The sequence below is a fragment of the Micropterus salmoides genome, unplaced genomic scaffold, assembly GCF_014851395.1.
Source record: "Micropterus salmoides isolate LMB-PRFRI ecotype aquatic unplaced genomic scaffold, ASM1485139v1 Ms_hic_scaffold_9, whole genome shotgun sequence".
NCBI classification, from domain to species: domain Eukaryota; kingdom Metazoa; phylum Chordata; class Actinopteri; order Centrarchiformes; family Centrarchidae; genus Micropterus; species Micropterus salmoides.
Window position 1 is genome coordinate 5,317,988 of NW_024044681.1, and position 21,536 is coordinate 5,339,523.

The 21,536-nt window shown below is 43.8% G+C and overlaps 2 protein-coding genes across 4 annotated transcripts in view; both read right to left on the reverse strand.

Annotated features, from left to right (window-relative positions):
* The window catches only part of LOC119895121 (A disintegrin and metalloproteinase with thrombospondin motifs 2-like), a 31,636-nt gene extending 23,511 nt beyond the window's left edge, over positions 1–8,125 (reverse strand). For 2 of the 3 annotated variants that reach the window (XM_038707992.1, XM_038707991.1), the window contains exons 1-3: positions 7,985–8,125; positions 2,798–3,252; positions 132–312 (exon numbers count right to left, since the gene is read on the reverse strand). In XM_038707992.1, coding sequence (XP_038563920.1) covers positions 132–312; positions 2,798–3,252; positions 7,985–8,072 — 724 coding nt within the window. In that variant the 5' untranslated portion in view covers positions 8,073–8,125. Of the gene's footprint in view, positions 1–131; positions 313–2,797; positions 3,253–7,984 lie in introns of those variants that run through there. The other variant, XM_038707993.1, reaches the window with a different exon arrangement.
* Positions 8,126–17,557: 9,432 nt separating this feature from the next.
* On the reverse strand, positions 17,558–21,264 carry LOC119895122 (mucin-19-like). Its single transcript, XM_038707994.1, has 2 exons — positions 20,675–21,264; positions 17,558–20,403 (listed from the first exon to the last, which is right to left on the reverse strand). Exons 1-2 carry the CDS (start codon positions 21,252–21,254, stop codon positions 18,047–18,049), a joined length of 2,937 nt encoding a protein of 978 aa, XP_038563922.1. The 5' UTR covers positions 21,255–21,264; the 3' UTR covers positions 17,558–18,046.
* Positions 21,265–21,536: the final 272 nt, after the last annotated feature.

The window sequence follows — 21,536 nt, forward strand, 5'->3', positions numbered from 1 at the left end:
TAAGCAATTCACATCAGAGTAGAGAGACCATCTCTCAACGGGGGATGAGGTTTGTGTCTTTGAACGCATCGCAGTGTCTCAGCAGCTCACGGTGGATTCATGAACACGTCTGCACGTCTGTGTTTTCTCACCTCGGAGGAAGTCGTCAGCAGTTTGATTGACAGCTGGTTGTTTTTTAATGATGGCTGAGGAGCGATAAACGATGTGTTGTCTTCCTCCTTCCTCCTCTTCCTCCTCTCCTCCTCCTCCTGTCCTCCGTCGATCCAACGGCTCGATGAAAAACTCTTCCTGACCCGTCCGGATCATCCCGGCCTGCAGAACCAGAGAGAGAGAGCTGTTATCGGCTGTTTAATCTGCTGAGTCGGCATTATTAAAGAGTAAATAAACATTATATAAATGTGAGTCAGCGTTATTCAGAGTGTCAGCTGACGATGACCTGATTTCTTCATGGCTCTGTGTACCGAGGCGTTCCTGTTATTGTGTCCAGCTGCAGATAGAATCAGGTTGTTGTTGCTTTAAGTTTCCTCGGCGGCTGCAGCAGGAAAATTATTCCCTTTCTTTCCTTCTCGTGTTTCTGTCCTCTTTAAACGCCTCGTCTCTGGTTCACATCTGGCTTCAATCAGCCGCCTCGGCCCACGCTGCACCGGGAGAAGCTCAGACACCATCACGGATGCGTCAGGTCGTCCTGTCTCATTCTGTTCTCACGTGGTTTTAATTCAAATGGTTTGATATTTAAATAAAACATCTTCAGATTCTTGATGTTGATCTTTTGACCCCAGGTTTAGTGTTTTTCATCTGTTTTCAGTGTGTTCATGTTTCCTGAGAGTTAACTCTCTGTGGTTTCAGCTGCTCTCGGGTCAGCGTGTACGGAAAGCCAGAAGGCTCAAACAACACCAACATCTGCCTCCATCAGCAGCTTCCTCAGAGGATGATGATGGTGATGTTCTGTGTGGATGATGTTCCTTGTTTTTAATCTGAGAGTCGTTTATTAACATCAGACTTTGGTGTGCCAGGTTTCCCGTGGCGATTAAGACTGAACTTAACAAACAAACCCTCCCCGTTTCATATTTCAGTTGTTGAGTTTTTAGTTTCCAGTTCTTCTGAAGTCCGTTCATGCCTGTCGGTCGAGCCAGAGACAAAGTCTGATGTGTTGCGTCAGACGACTGCGGTCACACTTAATCTCCACACTGTGTTTCTGTTTTAGGAAAATGAAAGTATTATTATTGTTCCCCACAAACATCTGTCAGTCAGAACTCCGTCTTCATGGCTTGGTCTTGAGTGAACTTTATCTTCAGTATTAAAGCTGATTTATAGTTCTGTGTCGAGTCAACGCACGTAGCCACGCTGTCGAGAGCAGTTATTCTTGTTGGTGTCTGTGTCGCTCTGCAGGTACACCATTAAATCACTAGCTGCCGGGGGTTTCTGTCACACTGTGGTGACTTCTGCTGGTGAGCTGGCTAACTTCCTGTTAGCCCTCCGCTAACTTCAATGGGGGTAAACTAATAACCGTTCAGCTCTTCTAGACTTTCCAAATGTGATCGACCCAATGGATCAAACTCTGATGGTGTAAACATGTTGCGGGGGGGGGGATGATGCTACCAATCTGACCTATTGCAGCTCTTGTTCACCCCCTAGAACTACTCACCCCTCTAACAACAACATGATCTCTCCACTCAACAAGCTCAAAGCGCCTTCTCCTTCCCAGAACTGAGCTCAGCACCATGGGTGATCGGACTTTCTGTTCTGACCCCCCCACCCTTCTGCTTTTTGGCTTTTCCCCTCTCCTTTATTGAGTTATAAACTTTTTTAGTGCTGTAACAGGTTTGCAAAGTGAAAAAGCCCAAAGGGAGTTCCCATCTCCCACAGAAAACTCTGCTCTGAACTGAAAACAGCTCGTTTGTAGTCCAGCCGCGTCCCTTTCATCCCTGTGACGTCACAGGGGTGAAAGCTAAACGCGCCTCATAACGCTCGCCGAGCAGCGACTCCGACACGCCCTCAGAAACAGCGAGCTGCAGCACACAGCTCTCCTCTCCCTTCCAAACACTAGCTACCCTCCAGGCAGTCAGTGGACAGAAAGTTGTTCCTGTGATGTAGAGACAGAGCTCAGTTAAAACTTTATGGATACAGATTAATAACTCACCGCTCTGAAACTCTCGCTCCAGTCCGTGTTGCCGAGCCGGTCGGCAACACGTACGGCTGAACCCGAGCCGTTTACCGGCTTCTCGCTGACCCGCCCTTCTCTGCTTCTGATTGGCTAGTTCCTTAACTATGAACTGAGCATGTGCAACTCCCAACAAAGATCATTTAGAGACAAGATGTATCACTCCATAGCTAAAACGAAGCCTTCAACACAGGCTGGAAAGAGGAGCTGCAGCAATGTGCAGTAGGACAAAAATATAACCATGTAAACCTGCTCTGGTACAAACTCTGCATAAGATGAGGAACCTGAAAATGAGCAGAACACCACCTCTTTAAAAAATGTGAAATATAAATAAATAAAAATCATTCAGCTGCTCTCATCAGTTTTCAGCAGATCACAGATAGTTCACAGCTGTTATTATCTGATCAGGTATGGAAGGCCGATGGTGCCTTAAATGCCTGAAAGCTCATAATCAAACGTGGAAAATGATCAAGCGAGTTTTCTGTCAATAGATTTCAATTTAGAATTTAATGAAAAATATTTCAGACAATCTCCTACTTTGATTTTTTCATCCAGTTTTTAAAGAATAATCTGGTTCCGTTCTGTTTTGTACGCTAAAACCTTTCAGTAACTCATCCGTGGTCAGGTGACACCTACCAGCCCGTCACAGTTGCTGATGGCGACAGACGTGTCCTCCATGTCCGACACCTCCCCTGTGTAGAAGCAGCCAGTGTCTCCTATTGGCTGGGAGTGTTTGCGTCCTGACTCCTCCCACCACTCCATGGTGGCGGCTGGGGCGACGAGGCGGGAGTTGGGACGCAGTCGCAGGTGGAGCTCCTGACCAAACACTGTCACGTTGTAGAAAAGCTCCGCCCCAACAGGTTTGTAACCCCGCCCCCTCCAGCTGTGCCCTGTCTGGTTGGACGCTGACGAGTCCGTTAGAGTCTGTCTGTCCTTGTTTGAGTCAGTGAGCGTGTCCTCAACATTGTGGGCGTGTCTTCTGCTGCGGTGAGGGTGATGGGCGGAGACTGAGGCTGACAGGAAACGCCCCTCTGAGTTGGTCCTGATTGGACGAACGACCCCGAACTCTGACAGGACCTGATGGAGAGACTCTGAGGGAGAGAGAGAGACGTTAGTTCAGCTGTCAGACTCTGGCTGTGAAGGAAACCTGCTGCTGTACCAGCAGGACGTACTGATTTGACCTACATGTAGTATTTACTATGCAAACACAAGCAAAATCTGCAGTACACCAAAAATATCTGGATGACGTACTGTTTTGGAAAAAATCTCCAGTCTGCATCGCTTGCTGTGTCCCATAATGCAAAGCGCTGAAAGGCCGATCAACCAACAACCAATCTTTTCTTTAGAGGCCAACAACAGAATTTGAAAATGTGAGTTTAGAGGCTCCACAACTGCCAGCGGGGTTAGCTGGCGAGCTGGGCAAGTCCTGCCACTCGGCCACCATCTTGGCAGCGCCTCCGGGCAGCTATTTTGGACTAACAAGACCAGGCTCCTGTCTGAATGAACAGGTAGAGAGCCAGAACTGAGCTTTTCCAACATGAAAACTACATGAACAGAATCAGCAACAGAATCTGATAAAAATCTCTGAAAAAGTTCGACGACTTTGCCCCAAAATAAGATTTAAAAGGCGTTTTTCCTGACCGGTTAAACTTCTACTGCGCATACGTGGAAGTGGTGACGCATGCGCAGTAGAAGTTTAACAGACCCGTACGTCAGTGGAACCACACAATTGGCTGAAACATGTTTCCCCCTTTGGCTGTTAAAAGCAGACGATTGGCTTTCTAGCGGGAGGGGCGGGATAACTGCCATCTTTGCCGTTTCCCCATAGAGTTGTACTGAGGATGTGACTGAGTGGCGTGTCCCTTCTGTAAAATGTCTCTGGTACTACATAGTACATACTGTATAGAGCGGTTGCCAGTGTGTAGTAGGCTGTTCTGAATTCAGCCTTTGTTTAAGTGATGTCAGCATGATGTCATCATGTTCACAGATATTAGCTGGTGATTCATGTTAATACTGAGACGACGGACACAACTTGAAAGGAAGTGACTGACTCTTCAAACGTGTTCCTGGAAACATGTTGTGACACGTTCTTGTGTCTCTGAGGACAGGCTGCGGCTCGCCAACACTCGCTGCCTAAAATGAGTGAAAGTTTGACCGATAGATACACATGTTAAACCTAAACATCTGGAGCTGAGAGCCAATCAGGGCAGAGCTCATGCTGCAGCATGACATCAGTACAAAGAAGTAAATCATGGAGGCGGCAGCCCGCCATCTGTCTGAGGGCATAGAGGTCAAAGGTCACACACACACCCAGTCTGAGGATGATGAAATATGATCTGAGTACTTCACATTCCCGAAACGCCACAGACGCGTAAACACAAAGATTTATGGAAAAAATGTGAAGAGGAACGTTCTGACTCAGAGAGCAGAACAGTTTCCACGAGGAACCATTAGAGCTGGGAACACTGGGAGACTGAACGCTGCTCTGTGATTGGTCAGCATCATGTCTGCTGACCAGCTGTTTCCCCTTTACTGCAGAGGTCAGAGGTCAACAACCACAGAAGAAGAGCTGGAGGACTGTTTCTGCCAACAATCACACAGCTAACAGTAATACAAGTATAATATGTAGTACGAGTATTAACAGTACTATGGTTAGCAGGAACACATGCAGCAGTAGTAACAGTGCTACTACTACTCATGGCAGTAGTAGCACTGACAGTAGAAGTACTAACTCTAACTGTAACAGCAGTAGTAGTATTAACAGTTACAAATATTATGTTAACAATTGTACTGGAAGTTGGAGTAGTACTAATTAGCAGTATCTGTAGTTCAGCAGTGCAACACAAGGTGCAGGATTAGCAGTAGTGTGAGTAGTAGGAGCCGTTATGCAACAGTGGTACTAACAGTAGTACCAGTAATTGTGTTAATGACCTACATCTGAAGGACAACGGAAACTCTTTTAATGACCACCATGTTCAGATTCTGAACAGGGAGGACGGACGGTTTGAAAGAGACGTGAAAGAAGCCATTTACACCGGAGTGGAGAGACCATCGCTCAACAGGGGAGGACGTATCCTCCACCTACCACGCTGTCCTTTCAGCTCTTCCCAGGAGCCTGAACAAACACTCACATACTGAAGTTTATACTTCTACTACCACTGTTAGTTAATCTGGTAGTAATCATGTAGTTCTGGTAGTACTAGTACCAGTTGTAGTAATATCAGCGGTAGCAGTAGTAGTAGTACCTGTTGTAGTAATACCAGCAGCAGTAGTAGTAGTAGTACCTGTTGTAGTAATACCAGCAGCAGTAGTAGTACTAGTACCAGTTGTAGTAATACCAGCGGTAGCAGTAGTAGTAGTACCTGTTGTAGTAATACCAGCAGCAGTAGTAGTACCTGTTGTAGTAATACCAGCAGTAGCAGCAGTAGTAGTACCTGTTGTAGTAATACCAGCAGCAGTAGTAGTACCAGTTGTAGTAATACCAGCAGTAGCAGCAGTAGTAGTACCTGTTGTAGTAATACCAGCAGTAGCAGCAGTAGTAGTACCTGTTGTAGTAATACCAGCAGTAGCAGCAGTAGTAGTATTAACAGTTACAAATATTATGTTAACAATTGTACTGGAAGTTGGAGTAGTACTAATTAGCAGTATCTGTAGTTCAGCAGTGCAACACAAGGTGCAGGATTAGCAGTAGTGTGAGTAGTAGGAGCCGTTATGCAACAGTGGTACTAACAGTAGTACCAGTAATTGTGTTAATGACCTACATCTGAAGGACAACGGAAACTCTTTTAATGACCACCATGTTCAGATTCTGAACAGGGAGGACGGACGGTTTGAAAGAGACGTGAAAGAAGCCATTTACACCGGAGTGGAGAGACCATCGCTCAACAGGGGAGGACGTATCCTCCACCTACCACGCTGTCCTTTCAGCTCTTCCCAGGAGCCTGAACAAACACTCACATACTGAAGTTTATACTTCTACTACCACTGTTAGTTAATCTGGTAGTAATCATGTAGTTCTGGTAGTACTAGTACCAGTTGTAGTAATACCAGCAGTAGCAGCAGTAGTAGTACCTGTTGTAGTAATACCAGCAGTAGCAGCAGTAGTAGTACCTGTTGTAGTAATACCAGCAGCAGTAGTAGTAGTAGTACCTGTTGTAGTAATACCAGCAGCAGTAGTAGTACTAGTACCAGTTGTAGTAATACCAGCGGTAGCAGTAGTAGTAGTACCTGTTGTAGTAATACCAGCAGCAGTAGTAGTACCTGTTGTAGTAATACCAGCAGTAGCAGCAGTAGTAGTACCTGTTGTAGTAATACCAGCAGCAGTAGTAGTACCAGTTGTAGTAATACCAGCAGTAGCAGCAGTAGTAGTACCTGTTGTAGTAATACCAGCAGTAGCAGCAGTAGTAGTACCTGTTGTAGTAATACCAGCAGTAGCAGCAGTAGTAGTACCTGTTGTAGTAATACCAGCAGCAGTAGTAGTACCAGTTGTAGTAATACCAGCAGTAGCAGCAGTAGTAGTACCAGTTGTAGTAATACCAGCAGTAGCAGCAGTAGTAGTACCTGTTGTAGTAATACCAGCAGTAGCAGCAGTAGTAGTACCTGTTGTAGTAATACCAGCAGTAGTAGTAGTAGTAGTACTTGTTGTAGTAATACCAGCAGCAGTAGTAGTAGTAGTACCTGTTGTAGTAATACCAGCAGCAGTAGTAGTAGTAGTACTTGTTGTAGTAATACCAGCAGTAGTAGTAGTAGTAGTACTTGTTGTAGTAATACCAGCAGCAGTAGTAGTAGTAGTACTTGTTGTAGTAATACCAGCAGTAGTAGTAGTAGTACTTGTTGTAGTAATACCAGCAGCAGTAGTAGTAGTAGTACTTGTTGTAGTAATACCAGCAGTAGTAGTAGTAGTAGTACTTGTTGTAGTAATACCAGCAGTAGTAGTAGTAGTAGTACTTGTTGTAGTAATACCAGCAGTAGCAGCAGTAGTAGTACCTGTTGTAGTAATACCAGCAGCAGTAGTAGTACCTGTTGTAGTAATACCAGCAGCAGTAGTAGTACCAGTTGTAGTAATACCAGCAGTAGCAGCAGTAGTAGTACCTGTTGTAGTAATACCAGCAGCAGTAGTAGTACCTGTTGTAGTAATACCAGCAGCAGTAGTAGTACTTGTTGTAGTAATACCAGCAGTAGCAGCAGTAGCAGTACCTGTTGTAGTAATACCAGCAGTAGCAGCAGTAGCAGTACCTGTTGTAGTAATACCAGCAGCAGTAGTAGTACCTGTTGTAGTAATACCAGCAGCAGTAGTAGTACTTGTTGTAGTAATACCAGCAGTAGCAGCAGTAGCAGTACCTGTTGTAGTAATACCAGCAGTAGCAGCAGTAGCAGTACCTGTTGTAGTAATACCAGCAGCAGTAGTAGTAGTAGTACTTGTTGTAGTAATACCAGCAGCAGTAGTAGTAGTAGTACTTGTTGTAATAATACCAGCAGTAGTAGTAGTAGTAGTACTTGTTGTAGTAATACCAGCAGTAGTAGTAGTAGTAGTACTTGTTGTAGTAATACCAGCAGTAGTAGTAGTAGTAGTACTTGTTGTAGTAATACCAGCAGTAGTAGTAGTAGTAGTACTTGTTGTAGTAATACCAGCAGTAGTAGTAGTAGTAGTACTTGTTGTAATAATACCAGCAGTAGTAGTAGTAGTAGTACTTGTTGTAGTAATACCAGCAGTAGTAGTAGTAGTAGTACTTGTTGTAGTAATACCAGCAGTAGTAGTAGTAGTAGTACCTGTTGTAGTAATACCAGCAGTAGTAGTAGTAGTAGTAAGAGTTAATGTCTCACCTGAGCTGTCTGTGATGTAAACTGAGTGTAAACAGTTGATCGGCAGCAGAAACACAAAAATCAATAATCTATAGCCAAACGTTTCCATCCTGACACAGAGAGAGAGACTGAGAGCTGCTGTGTGCAGACTGAACTCTAACACACTCTCCTCCTCCTCTCCCTCGTTATCTCCTCCCTCTGTCTCTCTCTCCTCCCCCTCACTGCTCTGCCTCTCTGTCAGCAGCAGGAATGCTGCAGTACTTATATCCCTACAGTACCTATAATACTGCAGTACTTATATCCCTACAGTACCTATAATACTGCAGTACTTATATCCCTACAGTACGTATAATACTGTAGTAGTTATATCCCTACAGTACCTATAATACTGCAGTAGTTATATCCCTACAGTACCTATAATACTGCAGTACTTATATCCCTACAGTACCTATAATACTGCAGTACTTATATCCCTACAGTACCTATAATACTGCAGTACTTATATCCCTACAGTACGTATAATACTGTAGTAGTTATATCCCTACAGTACCTATAACACTGCAGTAGTTATATCCCTACAGTACCTATAATACTGCAGTACTTATATCCCTACAGTACCTATAATACTGCAGTAGTTATATCCCTACAGTACCTATAATACTGCAGTACTTATATCCCTACAGTACGTATAATACTGCAGTAGTTATATCCCTACAGTACCTATAATACTGCAGTACTTATATCCCTACAGTACCTATAATACTGCAGTACTTATATCCCTACAGTACCTATAATACTGCAGTACTTATATCCCTACAGTACCTATAATACTGCAGTACTTATATCCCTACAGTACGTATAATACTGTAGTAGTTATATCCCTACAGTACCTATAATACTGCAGTAGTTATATCCCTACAGTACCTATAATACTGCAGTACTTATATCCCTACAGTACCTATAATACTGCAGTACTTATATCCCTACAGTACCTATAATACTGCAGTAGTTATATCCCTACAGTACCTATAATACTGCAGTACTTATATCCCTACAGTAGTACTAATACTGCAGTAGTTATATCCCTACAGTACCTATAATACTGCAGTAGTTTTATCCCTACAGTACCTATAATACTGCAGTACTTATATCCCTACAGTACGTATAATACTGTAGTAGTTATATCCCTACAGTACCTATAATACTGCAGTAGTTATATCCCTACAGTACCTATAATACTGCAGTAGTTATATCCCTCCAGTACCTATAATACTGTAGTAGTTATATCCCTCCAGTACCTATAATACTGCAGTAGTTATATCCCTACAGTACCTATAATACTGCAGTAGTTATATCCCTACAGTACCTATAATACTGCAGTAGTTATATCCCTACAGTACCTATAATACTGCAGTAGTTATATCCCTACAGTAGTACTAATACTGCAGTAGTTATATCCCTACAGTACCTATAATACTGCAGTAGTTATATCCCTACAGTACCTATAATACTGCAGTAGTTATATCCCTACAGTACCTATAATACTGCAGTAGTTATATCCCTACAGTAGTACTAATACTGCAGTAGTTATATCCCTACAGTACCTATAATACTGCAGTAGTTATATCCCTACAGTACCTATAATACTGCAGTAGTTATATCCCTACAGTACCTATAATACTGCAGTACTTATATCCTTACAGTACCTATAATACTGCAGTAGTTATATCCCTACAGTAGTACTAATACTGCAGTAGTTATATCCCTACAGTACCTATAATACTGCAGTAGTTATATCCCTACAGTACCTATAATACTGCAGTACTTATATCCCTACAGTACCTATAATACTGTAGTAGTTATATCCCTACAGTACCTATAATACTGCAGTAGTTATATCCCTACAGTACCTATAATACTGCAGTACTTATATCCCTACAGTACCTATAATACTGTAGTAGTTATATCCCTACAGTACCTATAATACTGCAGTAGTTATATCCCTACAGTACCTATAATACTGCAGTACTTATATCCCTACAGTACGTATAATACTGTAGTAGTTATATCCCTACAGTACCTATAATACTGCAGTACTTATATCCCTACAGTACCTATAATACTGCAGTACTTATATCCCTACAGTACGTATAATACTGTAGTAGTTATATCCCTACAGTACCTATAATACTGCAGTAGTTATATCCCTACAGTACCTATAATACTGCAGTACTTATATCCCTACAGTACCTATAATACTGCAGTACTTATATCCCTACAGTACCTATAATACTGCAGTAGTTATATCCCTACAGTACCTATAATACTGCAGTAGTTATATCCCTACAGTAGTACTAATACTGCAGTAGTTATATCCCTACAGTACCTATAATACTGCAGTAGTTATATCCCTACAGTACCTATAATACTGCAGTACTTATATCCCTACAGTACGTATAATACTGTAGTAGTTATATCCCTACAGTACCTATAATACTGCAGTAGTTATATCCCTACAGTACCTATAATACTGCAGTACTTATATCCCTACAGTACCTATAATACTGTAGTAGTTATATCCCTCCAGTACCTATAATACTGCAGTAGTTATATCCCTACAGTACCTATAATACTGCAGTAGTTATATCCCTACAGTACCTATAATACTGCAGTAGTTATATCCCTACAGTACCTATAATACTGCAGTAGTTATATCCCTACAGTAGTACTAATACTGCAGTAGTTATATCCCTACAGTAGTACTAATACTGCAGTAGTTATATCCCTACAGTACCTATAATACTGCAGTAGTTATATCCCTACAGTAGTACTAATACTGCAGTAGTTATATCCCTACAGTACCTATAATACTGCAGTACTTATATCCCTACAGTACCTATAATACTGCAGTAGTTATATCCCTACAGTAGTACTAATACTGCAGTAGTTATATCCCTACAGTACCTATAATACTGCAGTAGTTATATCCCTACAGTACCTATAATACTGCAGTACTTATATCCCTACAGTACCTATAATACTGTAGTAGTTATATCCCTACAGTACCTATAATACTGCAGTAGTTATATCCCTACAGTACCTATAATACTGCAGTAGTTATATCCCTCCAGTACCTATAATACTGTAGTAGTTATATCCCTCCAGTACCTATAATACTGCAGTAGTTATATCCCTCCAGTACCTATAATACTGCAGTAGTTATATCCCTACAGTACCTATAATACTGCAGTAGTTATATCCCTACAGTACCTATAATACTGCAGTAGTTATATCCCTACAGTACCTATAATACTGCAGTAGTTATATCCCTACAGTAGTACTAATACTGCAGTAGTTATATCCCTACAGTACCTATAATACTGCAGTAGTTATATCCCTACAGTACCTATAATACTGCAGTAGTTATATCCCTCCAGTACCTATAATACTGCAGTAGTTATATCCCTCCAGTACCTATAATACTGCAGTAGTTATATCCCTACAGTACCTATAATACTGTAGTAGTTATATCCCTCCAGTACCTATAATACTGCAGTAGTTATATCCCTACAGTACCTATAATACTGTAGTAGTTATATCCCTCCAGTACCTATAATACTGTAGTAGTTATATCCCTCCAGTACCTATAATACTGCAGTAGTTATATCCCTACAGTACCTATAATACTGCAGTAGTTATATCCCTACAGTACCTATAATACTGCAGTACTTATATCCCTACAGTACCTATAATACTGCAGTAGTTATATCCCTACAGTACCTATAATACTGCAGTACTTATATCCCTACAGTACCTATAATACTGTAGTAGTTATATCCCTACAGTACCTATAATACTGCAGTAGTTATATCCCTACAGTACCTATAATACTGCAGTAGTTATATCCCTACAGTAGTACTAATACTGCAGTAGTTATATCCCTACAGTACCTATAATACTGCAGTACTTATATCCCTACAGTACCTATAATACTGCAGTACTTATATCCCTACAGTACCTATAATACTGTAGTAGTTATATCCCTACAGTACCTATAATACTGCAGTAGTTATATCCCTCCAGTACCTATAATACTGCAGTAGTTATATCCCTCCAGTACCTATAATACTGCAGTAGTTATATCCCTACAGTACCTATAATACTGCAGTAGTTATATCCCTACAGTACCTATAATACTGTAGTAGTTATATCCCTCCAGTACCTATAATACTGCAGTAGTTATATCCCTCCAGTACCTATAATACTGTAGTAGTTATATCCCTCCAGTACCTATAATACTGCAGTAGTTATATCCCTACAGTACCTATAATACTGCAGTAGTTATATCCCTACAGTACCTATAATACTGCAGTACTTATATCCCTACAGTACCTATAATACTGTAGTAGTTATATCCCTCCAGTACCTATAATACTGCAGTAGTTATATCCCTACAGTACCTATAATACTGCAGTACTTATATCCCTACAGTACCTATAATACTGTAGTACTTATATCCCTACAGTACCTATAATACTGCAGTACTTATATCCCTACAGTACCTATAATACTGTAGTAGTTATATCCCTACAGTAGTACTAATACTGCAGTAGTTATATCCCTACAGTACCTATAATACTGCAGTAGTTATATCCCTACAGTACCTATAATACTGCAGTACTTATATCCTTACAGTACCTATAATACTGCAGTAGTTATATCCCTACAGTAGTACTAATACTGCAGTAGTTATATCCCTACAGTACCTATAATACTGCAGTAGTTATATCCCTACAGTACCTATAATACTGCAGTACTTATATCCCTACAGTACCTATAATACTGTAGTAGTTATATCCCTACAGTACCTATAATACTGCAGTAGTTATATCCCTACAGTACCTATAATACTGCAGTACTTATATCCCTACAGTACCTATAATACTGTAGTAGTTATATCCCTACAGTACCTATAATACTGCAGTAGTTATATCCCTACAGTAGTACTAATACTGCAGTAGTTATATCCCTACAGTACCTATAATACTGCAGTAGTTATATCCCTACAGTAGTACTAATACTGCAGTAGTTATATCCCTCCAGTACCTATAATACTGCAGTAGTTATATCCCTCCAGTACCTATAATACTGCAGTAGTTATATCCCTCCAGTACCTATAATACTGCAGTAGTTATATCCCTCCAGTACCTATAATACTGCAGTAGTTATATCCCTACAGTACCTATAATACTGCAGTAGTTATATCCCTACAGTACCTATAATACTGCAGTAGTTATATCCCTCCAGTACCTATAATACTGCAGTAGTTATATCCCTCCAGTACCTATAATACTGCAGTAGTTATATCCCTCCAGTACCTATAATACTGCAGTAGTTATATCCCTCCAGTACCTATAATACTGCAGTAGTTATATCCCTCCAGTAGTACTACAGCTGTGTTTTGTCTCTCAGCTGTTTCAGCTGTCCTGGTTACATATTCTCTCTCTGTCTGCAGCAGCTGTAGTATCTGTTGTTGGGTTTAGTATCAGTTCAGTGATATTCAGAGACAGATCGCCGTCCAGGTGAGTCTACCTGCCGATCACCTGACTGCCAGGACTCACTATGTATGGCTAATATTGACCGCACTACTAACAGTAGCAGTAGCATTAGTAGTAACAGAGGCAGCAGTAGTACTAACAGTAGTACTAGCAGTAGCTACTGAGGGATCAATGCTTCTGTTAATGTACAATTGTTTTAAAACTCCATTACCCAGAAGACACTGGGCTCCACCCATCTGAAGGTGAGGAACATCAACACCGACACGTCATCAGCTCTGTGAAGTCACCTTGTTGTTGCTGTAAAGTGTGACGTTCAGGCAGGTCTGTTGTTTCTCTAAATCTCCTGCTGAAGTCTCAGGGTGGACAGTCTGTCCCAGCAGACAGCAGCACCGCCTGCTGGACAACAGCTCCACTTACAGTCTGCTGTACGCATGAATGTGTACATTACACCTGAAGGAATACTTCAACATTTCTGGAAATACTTTCTGTCTTCAAGAGAGAAGGAGATTTCCCTCTCTTCCACAACGAAGGATGAGTTTTCCCTCCTCTCTGTCATTCTAAGTTGTTTATTGTCTGATAATCTTTTTATGTGTTTTTAAACTTCATCATAATAAGATGTCTATGAAGATTCTCAGTCATCCAGGTCATAGTTATCCAACGAAGGTTAAAATGAAGGGCAACTGGACTTGCCCTCAACTCCTTCAGAGGAATAGCACCGAGCCACTGGTACAGATATGTGGACGACACCTGGGTCAAAATCAAAAGCCAGGAAGTGCAAGCCTTCACAGAACACATCAACTCTGTGGACAGTAACATCAGGTTCACACGAGAAGATGTTCACAACAACAGTTTGGCCTTCCTGGACTGCGCTGTACACATTGAAGAGGACAGGAGCCTGCAGATTGGTGTTTACAGAAAACCCACACACACAGACCAATACCTACTCTTCGATTCACACCACCCACTGGAGCACAAGCTAGGGGTCATGAGAACACTGCACCACAGAGCAGAAAACATACCAACAAGCGCCCAAGCCAGAGAGAAGGAACAGAACCACCTGAAGGGGGCACTTACAGCCTGTGGATACCCTAAATGGGCTTTTGTGAAGACAGCCACAAAATCCAAGAAGAACAAAACTACGGGGGATGAGGAAAAGAAGGTCAAACGCAACAACATTGTGATTCCATATGTGTCTGGAGTATCAGAGAAACTCAGGAGGATTTTTAACAAACATAACATCCCTGTGTTTTTTAAACCCAAGAACACACTAAGACAGATGCTGGTCCACCCCAAAGACCGCACACCCAAACACAAGAAAAGCAATCTAGTGTATGCGGTCCAATGCAGTGAGGAATGCACAGACCTGTATATTGGGGAGACTAAACAACCACTACACAAACGCATGGCTCAACACAGAAGGGCCAACTCCTCAGGTCAAGACTCTGCTGTCTACTTACATCTGAAGGACAGAGGACACTCGTTTGAGGACCACCAGGTGCACATTTTAGACAGAGAAGATGGATGGTTTGAAAGAGGTGTCAAGGAAGCATCTACACCAGGGTGGAGAAGCCGTCATTGAACAGGGGAGGGGGTCTATGCCACCACTTATCCCCCACTTACAATGCTGTCCTTTCATCACTTCCCAGGAAACTCAACAAACGTAACCTATTGGCCTCAGGTGAAGATACCAACGATGGTCGTTCAGTCTTGGCCTCAGGTGAAGATACCAACGATGGTCGTTCAGTCTTGGCCTCAGGTGAAGATACCAACGATGGTCGTTCAGTCTTGGCCACAGGTAGTCTCAACGACTGTAACGACTGTCGTCACAGCAACAAGGAACACTAACGAACCAGCGGTATCGATGACCCGAGATAACGACCCCACTGAGGTTAAATAGCTGAGTTTCCCTGCCAGTCAGTCAGAACTGAAGAAGTCCTTTGGATAAGGGACGAAACGTCTTCCAGTAGCTTCAACCAAGTCCAGTTGCCCTTCATTTTAACCTTCGTTGGGTTCATCATAATAAAAACTCACACAGAGACTCTCCCCCCACTGCTGAATCTGTAGATTTTATTCTCTATGGAGAAGTGACGTCCACTTTTTATTGATCTATTTATTGTAGTTTTGTTGTTTGAAGGATCGCACAGGTCAGTAGTACATATCAGTTGGGGTCTACAGGTAAAACTCAATGTTTTCACTCTGTTATTATGTTAGTATTTTTACACACAGGTCCGAAACACACACACATGCACAAACAGGACCCACAGCAACACAGAGAGATGTCAGAGTGAGGGGGCTTCACCTTTGGCAGTGCCCAGGAGGTGAACTGGCACCTGTCCACGCTCCGCAACTCTGGTCCGAGCTGGATTCGAACCGGCGACCCTCGACCCTCTAACCGGTGACCCTTCAGGTCAACAAAGGGGTTCTTTTTCAGCAGTGGCCCCAAAATAAATGGAATTGAACATCAGGTACCTGTTCTGTCCTCTGCAGAGCCGCTGAGCAGAGGTGGTAGCCGACAACAATCAACGTGGGTAGTGTGGAAAAACACACAGGTGCTGTGTTGGAAACGGGCTAAACTGCTGACTCAGGAGGTATCTAACACAGTGAGGCATCACGTGCTGTTCCAAACGATCTCTTCCTGTCTCATAAGATGCCTTCAAACTGACCCTGAACGGTTTTGAAGGCAGCATCTTACCCATAAACCGCAGCCGCAGCTAATAGATGACCAAATAATAATTATTTTAGCTAGTTTTTAAACTGGAATCCTCCTCCATGAAGAGGGGAATATATATGCCATGTGGCATGTCTATAAATAAACATTCATGAAACTTTCTCACATTGATATTTAATATGCAAATAATGTCAAAAATATTAATGCTGTAGAATCACGTCGGACAAATCCACCAACAGAATGAAACTGTCACAGTTTGGATCCATGTCTTGTGTTTCTTCTGTTCAGCCTTTTTTATTTATGATTTGAGTTTAGCCTAGTTCTGTCGTCCCCATCCTGCAAATCCCCTGTGCGTTCTTTAAAGTTAATAGTTGAATACTGATCTTAATGGTTAAATTACAGGGGTTCATGCTGGGTGCTGCCCTCTACTGGTCAGAGTTAATAATTCAGTGAAGCACACTCTTCAGTTGAACACAGACAGGCAAGAAAGACAGTGCTGGATTTATGTTGCTGAAAGTATTTCTGATCTGCTTCTGCCTTGGAGACTATGTGCCTGTAAGTAATGTGTAAATCATTTTCAATCACTTTTGTAAGGAATGTCATGTTAGAAACGTTTTTTATGCTTTGGTAAAACATGTGCTCTGTTAGCTAGCAGCACAGCAGTAGCTAGCCTGTTCTTTAATTGTTTTGTGACTTGTAGATGTTGTGGTAGGTGACCTGTGTTCTCATACAGTAGGCTACAGTGCCTGTTTTACACTTTGATAGGGATTGTGTAGTAACATAGATATGTGCATCAAATGTAATCTCTGTATGCATATGTTCATGTTTTGGGTACTGATATATATTCTTATTCAGTAATGTTTCAGTTTTACAAAACAAACCAAAAGAGGAAACAACTTCAGTAAAATACAAGAAAAGTCAAGCCTTGTGTGTTAATTGGAGGACTTTTGAATGTTAACTGGCTGTCTAGCTTTGCTCAAGAGATCGCATTACAAGGGCAGCACATCCCCTGTCCTCATGTTTTGGTTCTATCTTCTGGTCCTGTGTTTCCGGTTTCTATAATGCATGTCTTCTATGTTTTATTCTGTGCTGGTTTTGCTCCGCCCGTGTTCCTGTTTGGATTATCGGCTCACAGCCCCTTGGAGTATTGTTTGGTCGGTTTCACTGCCTGCCTGGTTATTGTCTTTGTTTGGACTCTCAGTTGGTTTTGGACTGTAATCTTTTTTTCTTTGGACAATCCTCTGGGAGTTGAGCTCCTTTTGTTTGCTAATAAAATGATCAAAACAACTTCTGCTGAGTCAGTGTGTGCAATTGACCTGTTTGGGCACATGATGACCACACTGGACAGAAACAGATTGAGGAATCATGTTTCACATGTTAGCAAATTATTTATTAGAAACTTGAACAATTCTGCGTATTTGTTTATTCAATAATTACCATCCGACTTCACCATCAATGAGAAAAGTACATTTGTGAAACTTACTAAAAGACCCCAAAGTGATTTTAAAGATACAACAAAATGCTCTTTTTAACAATCAGTAAATTAAAAACTTAATTTTCAGTAGAAGCTCAAAATCACAAAGCCATAACTTGTAAATAATCAAACTTCAGTAAATGATCAAAATACATTAATAATCATATGATTATAGAGACAGTGAGTTATAAATGACAATCCGTACTTTAGGACTTTAGTGCAGCAGATTTCACAAACACACCAGAGGTCAAAGGTCAAAGCAAAACCGTAAAACTCATAACTACAGCCTGTCATCTGAAAACAAGGAAGGAGGATCTGAAGAAGGAACTGGTCTGACTGAGGTGCCGGGTTCTTCTAAAGCTTGGAGGTCTTCATTTCTTTTATTATGTCAACCAACACACAGCCAGTGTGCCCACTGTGGCCCCTGCAGCCCCTGCAGCCACTGCTGCCCCTGTGGCCCCTGCAGCCCATGCAGCCTCTGAAGCCACTGCAGCAACTGCGGCCCCTGTGGCCACTGCGGTCACTGTGGCAACTGCAGCCCCTGCAGCCATGGCAGCCCCTGCAGCCCCAGTAACCACTGCGGCCCCTGCAGCCGATGCAGCCACTGCTGCCCCTGCAGCCCCTGTTGCTTCTGCAGCCCGTACAGCCCCCACAACCAATGCAGCCACTGCGGCCACTGTGGCCACTGCAGACACTGCGGCAAGTGTGGCCCCTGCAATCCATGCAGTCACTGCAGCCACTGCAGCCACTGCGAACCCTACAACCCATGCCACCACTGCAGCCACTGCAGCAACTGCGGCAACTGCAGCCCCTGCAACCCATGCAGCCCCTGCGGCCACTACAGCCACTGCGGCCCCTACAACCACTGCAAACACTGCAGCCCCTGCTGCCTGTGCAGCCCGTGTAGACCCTCCAGATCCTGCAGCCCCTGCTGCCTGTGCAGCCTGTTTAGACTCTCCAGACCCTGCAGTCCCTGCTGCCTGTGCAGCCCGTTTAAACTCTCCAGACCCAACAGCCCGGCCAACCCATGCAGCCACTGTGGCAACTGCGGCAATTGTGGCCCCAGAAACTGCAGCCCCTGCAGCCTGTGCAAGCCCTTTGGCCCGTGCAGCCACTGCAGCCACTGCAGGCTCTATGGCCTCTGTAACCCGTGAAGCTCTTGCAGCAACTGCAGGCACTGCAGCCCCTGCAGCCTGTGCAAGCCCTTTGGCCCGTGCTGCCACTGCAGCCCCTGTGGCCTCTGCAACCCGTGAAGCTCCTGCAGCAACTGCAGGCACTGCAGCCTGTGCAACCCGTGAAGCTCCTGCGGCAACTGCAGGCCCTGCAGCCTGTGCAAGCCCTGCAGCCCCTGCAGCTACTGCGACCCCTACAGCCCCTGCAGCCTCTGCAGCCTCTACAACCCGTGAAGCTCCTGCGGCAACTGCAGGCCCTGCAGCCTGTGCAAGCCCTGCGGCCCCTGCAGCTACTGCAGCCCCTACAGCCCCTGCAGCCCCAGCGGCCTCTGCAACTCGTGAAGCACCTGCGGCAACTGCAGGCACTGCAGCCTCTGCAACCCGTGAAGCTCCTGCAGCAACTGCAGGCACTGCAGCCTGTGCAACCCGTGAAGCTCCTGCGGCAACTGCAGGCCCTGCAGCCTGTGCAAGCCCTGCAGCCCCTGCAGCTACTGCGACCCCTACAGCCCCTGCAGCCTCTGCAGCCTCTACAACCCGTGAAGCTCCTGCGGCAACTGCAGGCCCTGCAGCCTGTGCAAGCCCTGCGGCCCCTGCAGCTACTGCGACCCCTACAGCCCCTGCAGCCTCTGCAGCCTCTATAACCCGTGAAGCTCCTGCAGCAACTGCAGGCCCTGCAGCCTGTGCAAGCCCTGCGGCCCCTGCAACTACTGCGGCCCCTACAGCCCCTGCAGCCTCTGCAGCCCCTGCAGCACTTAAAATCGGACCCTTTTCATTATGTGGCAAATAAAGCTTAAATCTTTCCCAGACATTTCTGCCTTCTCTGCTGCCTGATGGACCTGTCTCTCCTGATGGAACTGGCTTACCTGACAGACCTGTCTCTCCTGCTGTCTCTCCTGCTGTCTCTCCTGCTGTCTCTCCTGCTGTCTCTCCTGACAGGTTCCTCTGTTCCTTAAAGAAGGTCTCAGCCATCCTGAACATGTCATTGGTGTAGTGCTGTCCACCATTAGCTGTGACCATCTCATCTACTGTGTTCAGGAACTTTCTAACCTGCTCTCTGCTTCTGCTGGCTTTGTTGTTAAACACACAGAATCTACCACCACACATGGAGACCAGATTTTTTACATCTATGTTGGACTGGATCTCCTGATCAATAGACTGACCGCCTAGCTGGTCTTCATGAGTGAAAAGCACCATGGAGTACTGAAGAGCATTTCTGTCAAACAGTTTAGGAAGTAGCTCAAACAGTTTAACGTCTGCTGCTGTGATTCTGCCCAGTCTGACCACGATGATGAAGGCATGTGGTCCTGGACTGGCCTCTACTATAGACTTCATGACCTCCAGGTACAGCTGTTTATTAGACAGAAGTATATCAGTGAATCCTGGAGTGTTCACCACTGTGACCTGACGACCCCCCACTGTGGCTGACCTAGAGACGGTCTCTGTACTGACTGGATCAAAACCACCAGCTGATTCAAACAGATCTGATCCCAGGATGGTGTTTCCTGATGAAGTCTTCCCTCCTCCAGGTAGACCGAGCAGCACGATCCTCCTGTCTCTAGAAGCATCAGCTGGAATCAAAGGAGAACAGGTTAGTTCATCTCCTCAGAACTACTGTGTGAAAACTGACAGCACTCAACACAGACTGCTTCAGTCTGAAACACTTCAGAGTCACATCCAGTGGACACGGGGGTTTAACAGTTCAACAGGTCAGCTGGAAGTCATTTAGTGTTTGAGAGCAGCAACTACTTTAAACTTTGTGTAGAAAATTTATAAAATCAGCGTCATCCAGATCCAGGCTTTACTTCTAAAATAAATATATGTAGAATGAGATCACAGTACCTGGGGGATCAGGTTGGTTCTGGGTCCTGAGGCGGCCTGACTTCAGAAGCAGCTTTCTGACTTGGTCTTTATCATCAATCTCATTGTTGAAGAGGTGATACGCCCCCGCAAACATTTTACCAAGATCTGGAAGTGTACCTTCATCATCTTCAAAGATAAACTCCTCCAGTGTCTTGATGTCCTTTAAAGCATCACCTCCAGTGAACAGCAGGTAAGTAGCTTTCATCCCCCGAGGCCCGAGGACTCCCATAGCTGCCTTCACAGCCTTCTGGTCCTCCTCTGTGAACCGTCCAACTCTTATCACCACCAGGAACAAACAACGTCTGGAGGACTGCAGGAGCTGCTGGCAGAACTGTTTAACCTCCTCCTCTGTGTTTAATATTCCTGGAGTGTCAACCACTGAGATCTGTTTCCCAAACACTTCTCCTCTTTCTTCACGAATTTTTTTTGTAGCTGATTTATAGGACAGCTGCGACTCAAACACTGGTCTTCCAAGAATGGTGTTTCCTGAAGCACTTTTACCAACTCCTGCTTTTCCAAGCAGGATGATGGTGAGATCTGGATCTGGATTTGGGTTCATATCTGAGGATCAGAGAACCTGCAAGAGAATAGGGTTTGATTCAGTAAGTGGCAAAGGCATTAACTGTATATGTGGAAATATAACACTGAATGATTTTCTGTCTAGTAAACACAGAGCAATGATAGATGTCAGATGAGTATTACGTGATGGGCTGCTGTATGAATCACTACGGGCTGCTACATGAATCACTACAGGCTGCTGTATGAATCACTACGGGCCGCAGAATTAATCACTACGGGCTGCTACATGAATCACTATGAATCACTACGGGCTGCTACATGA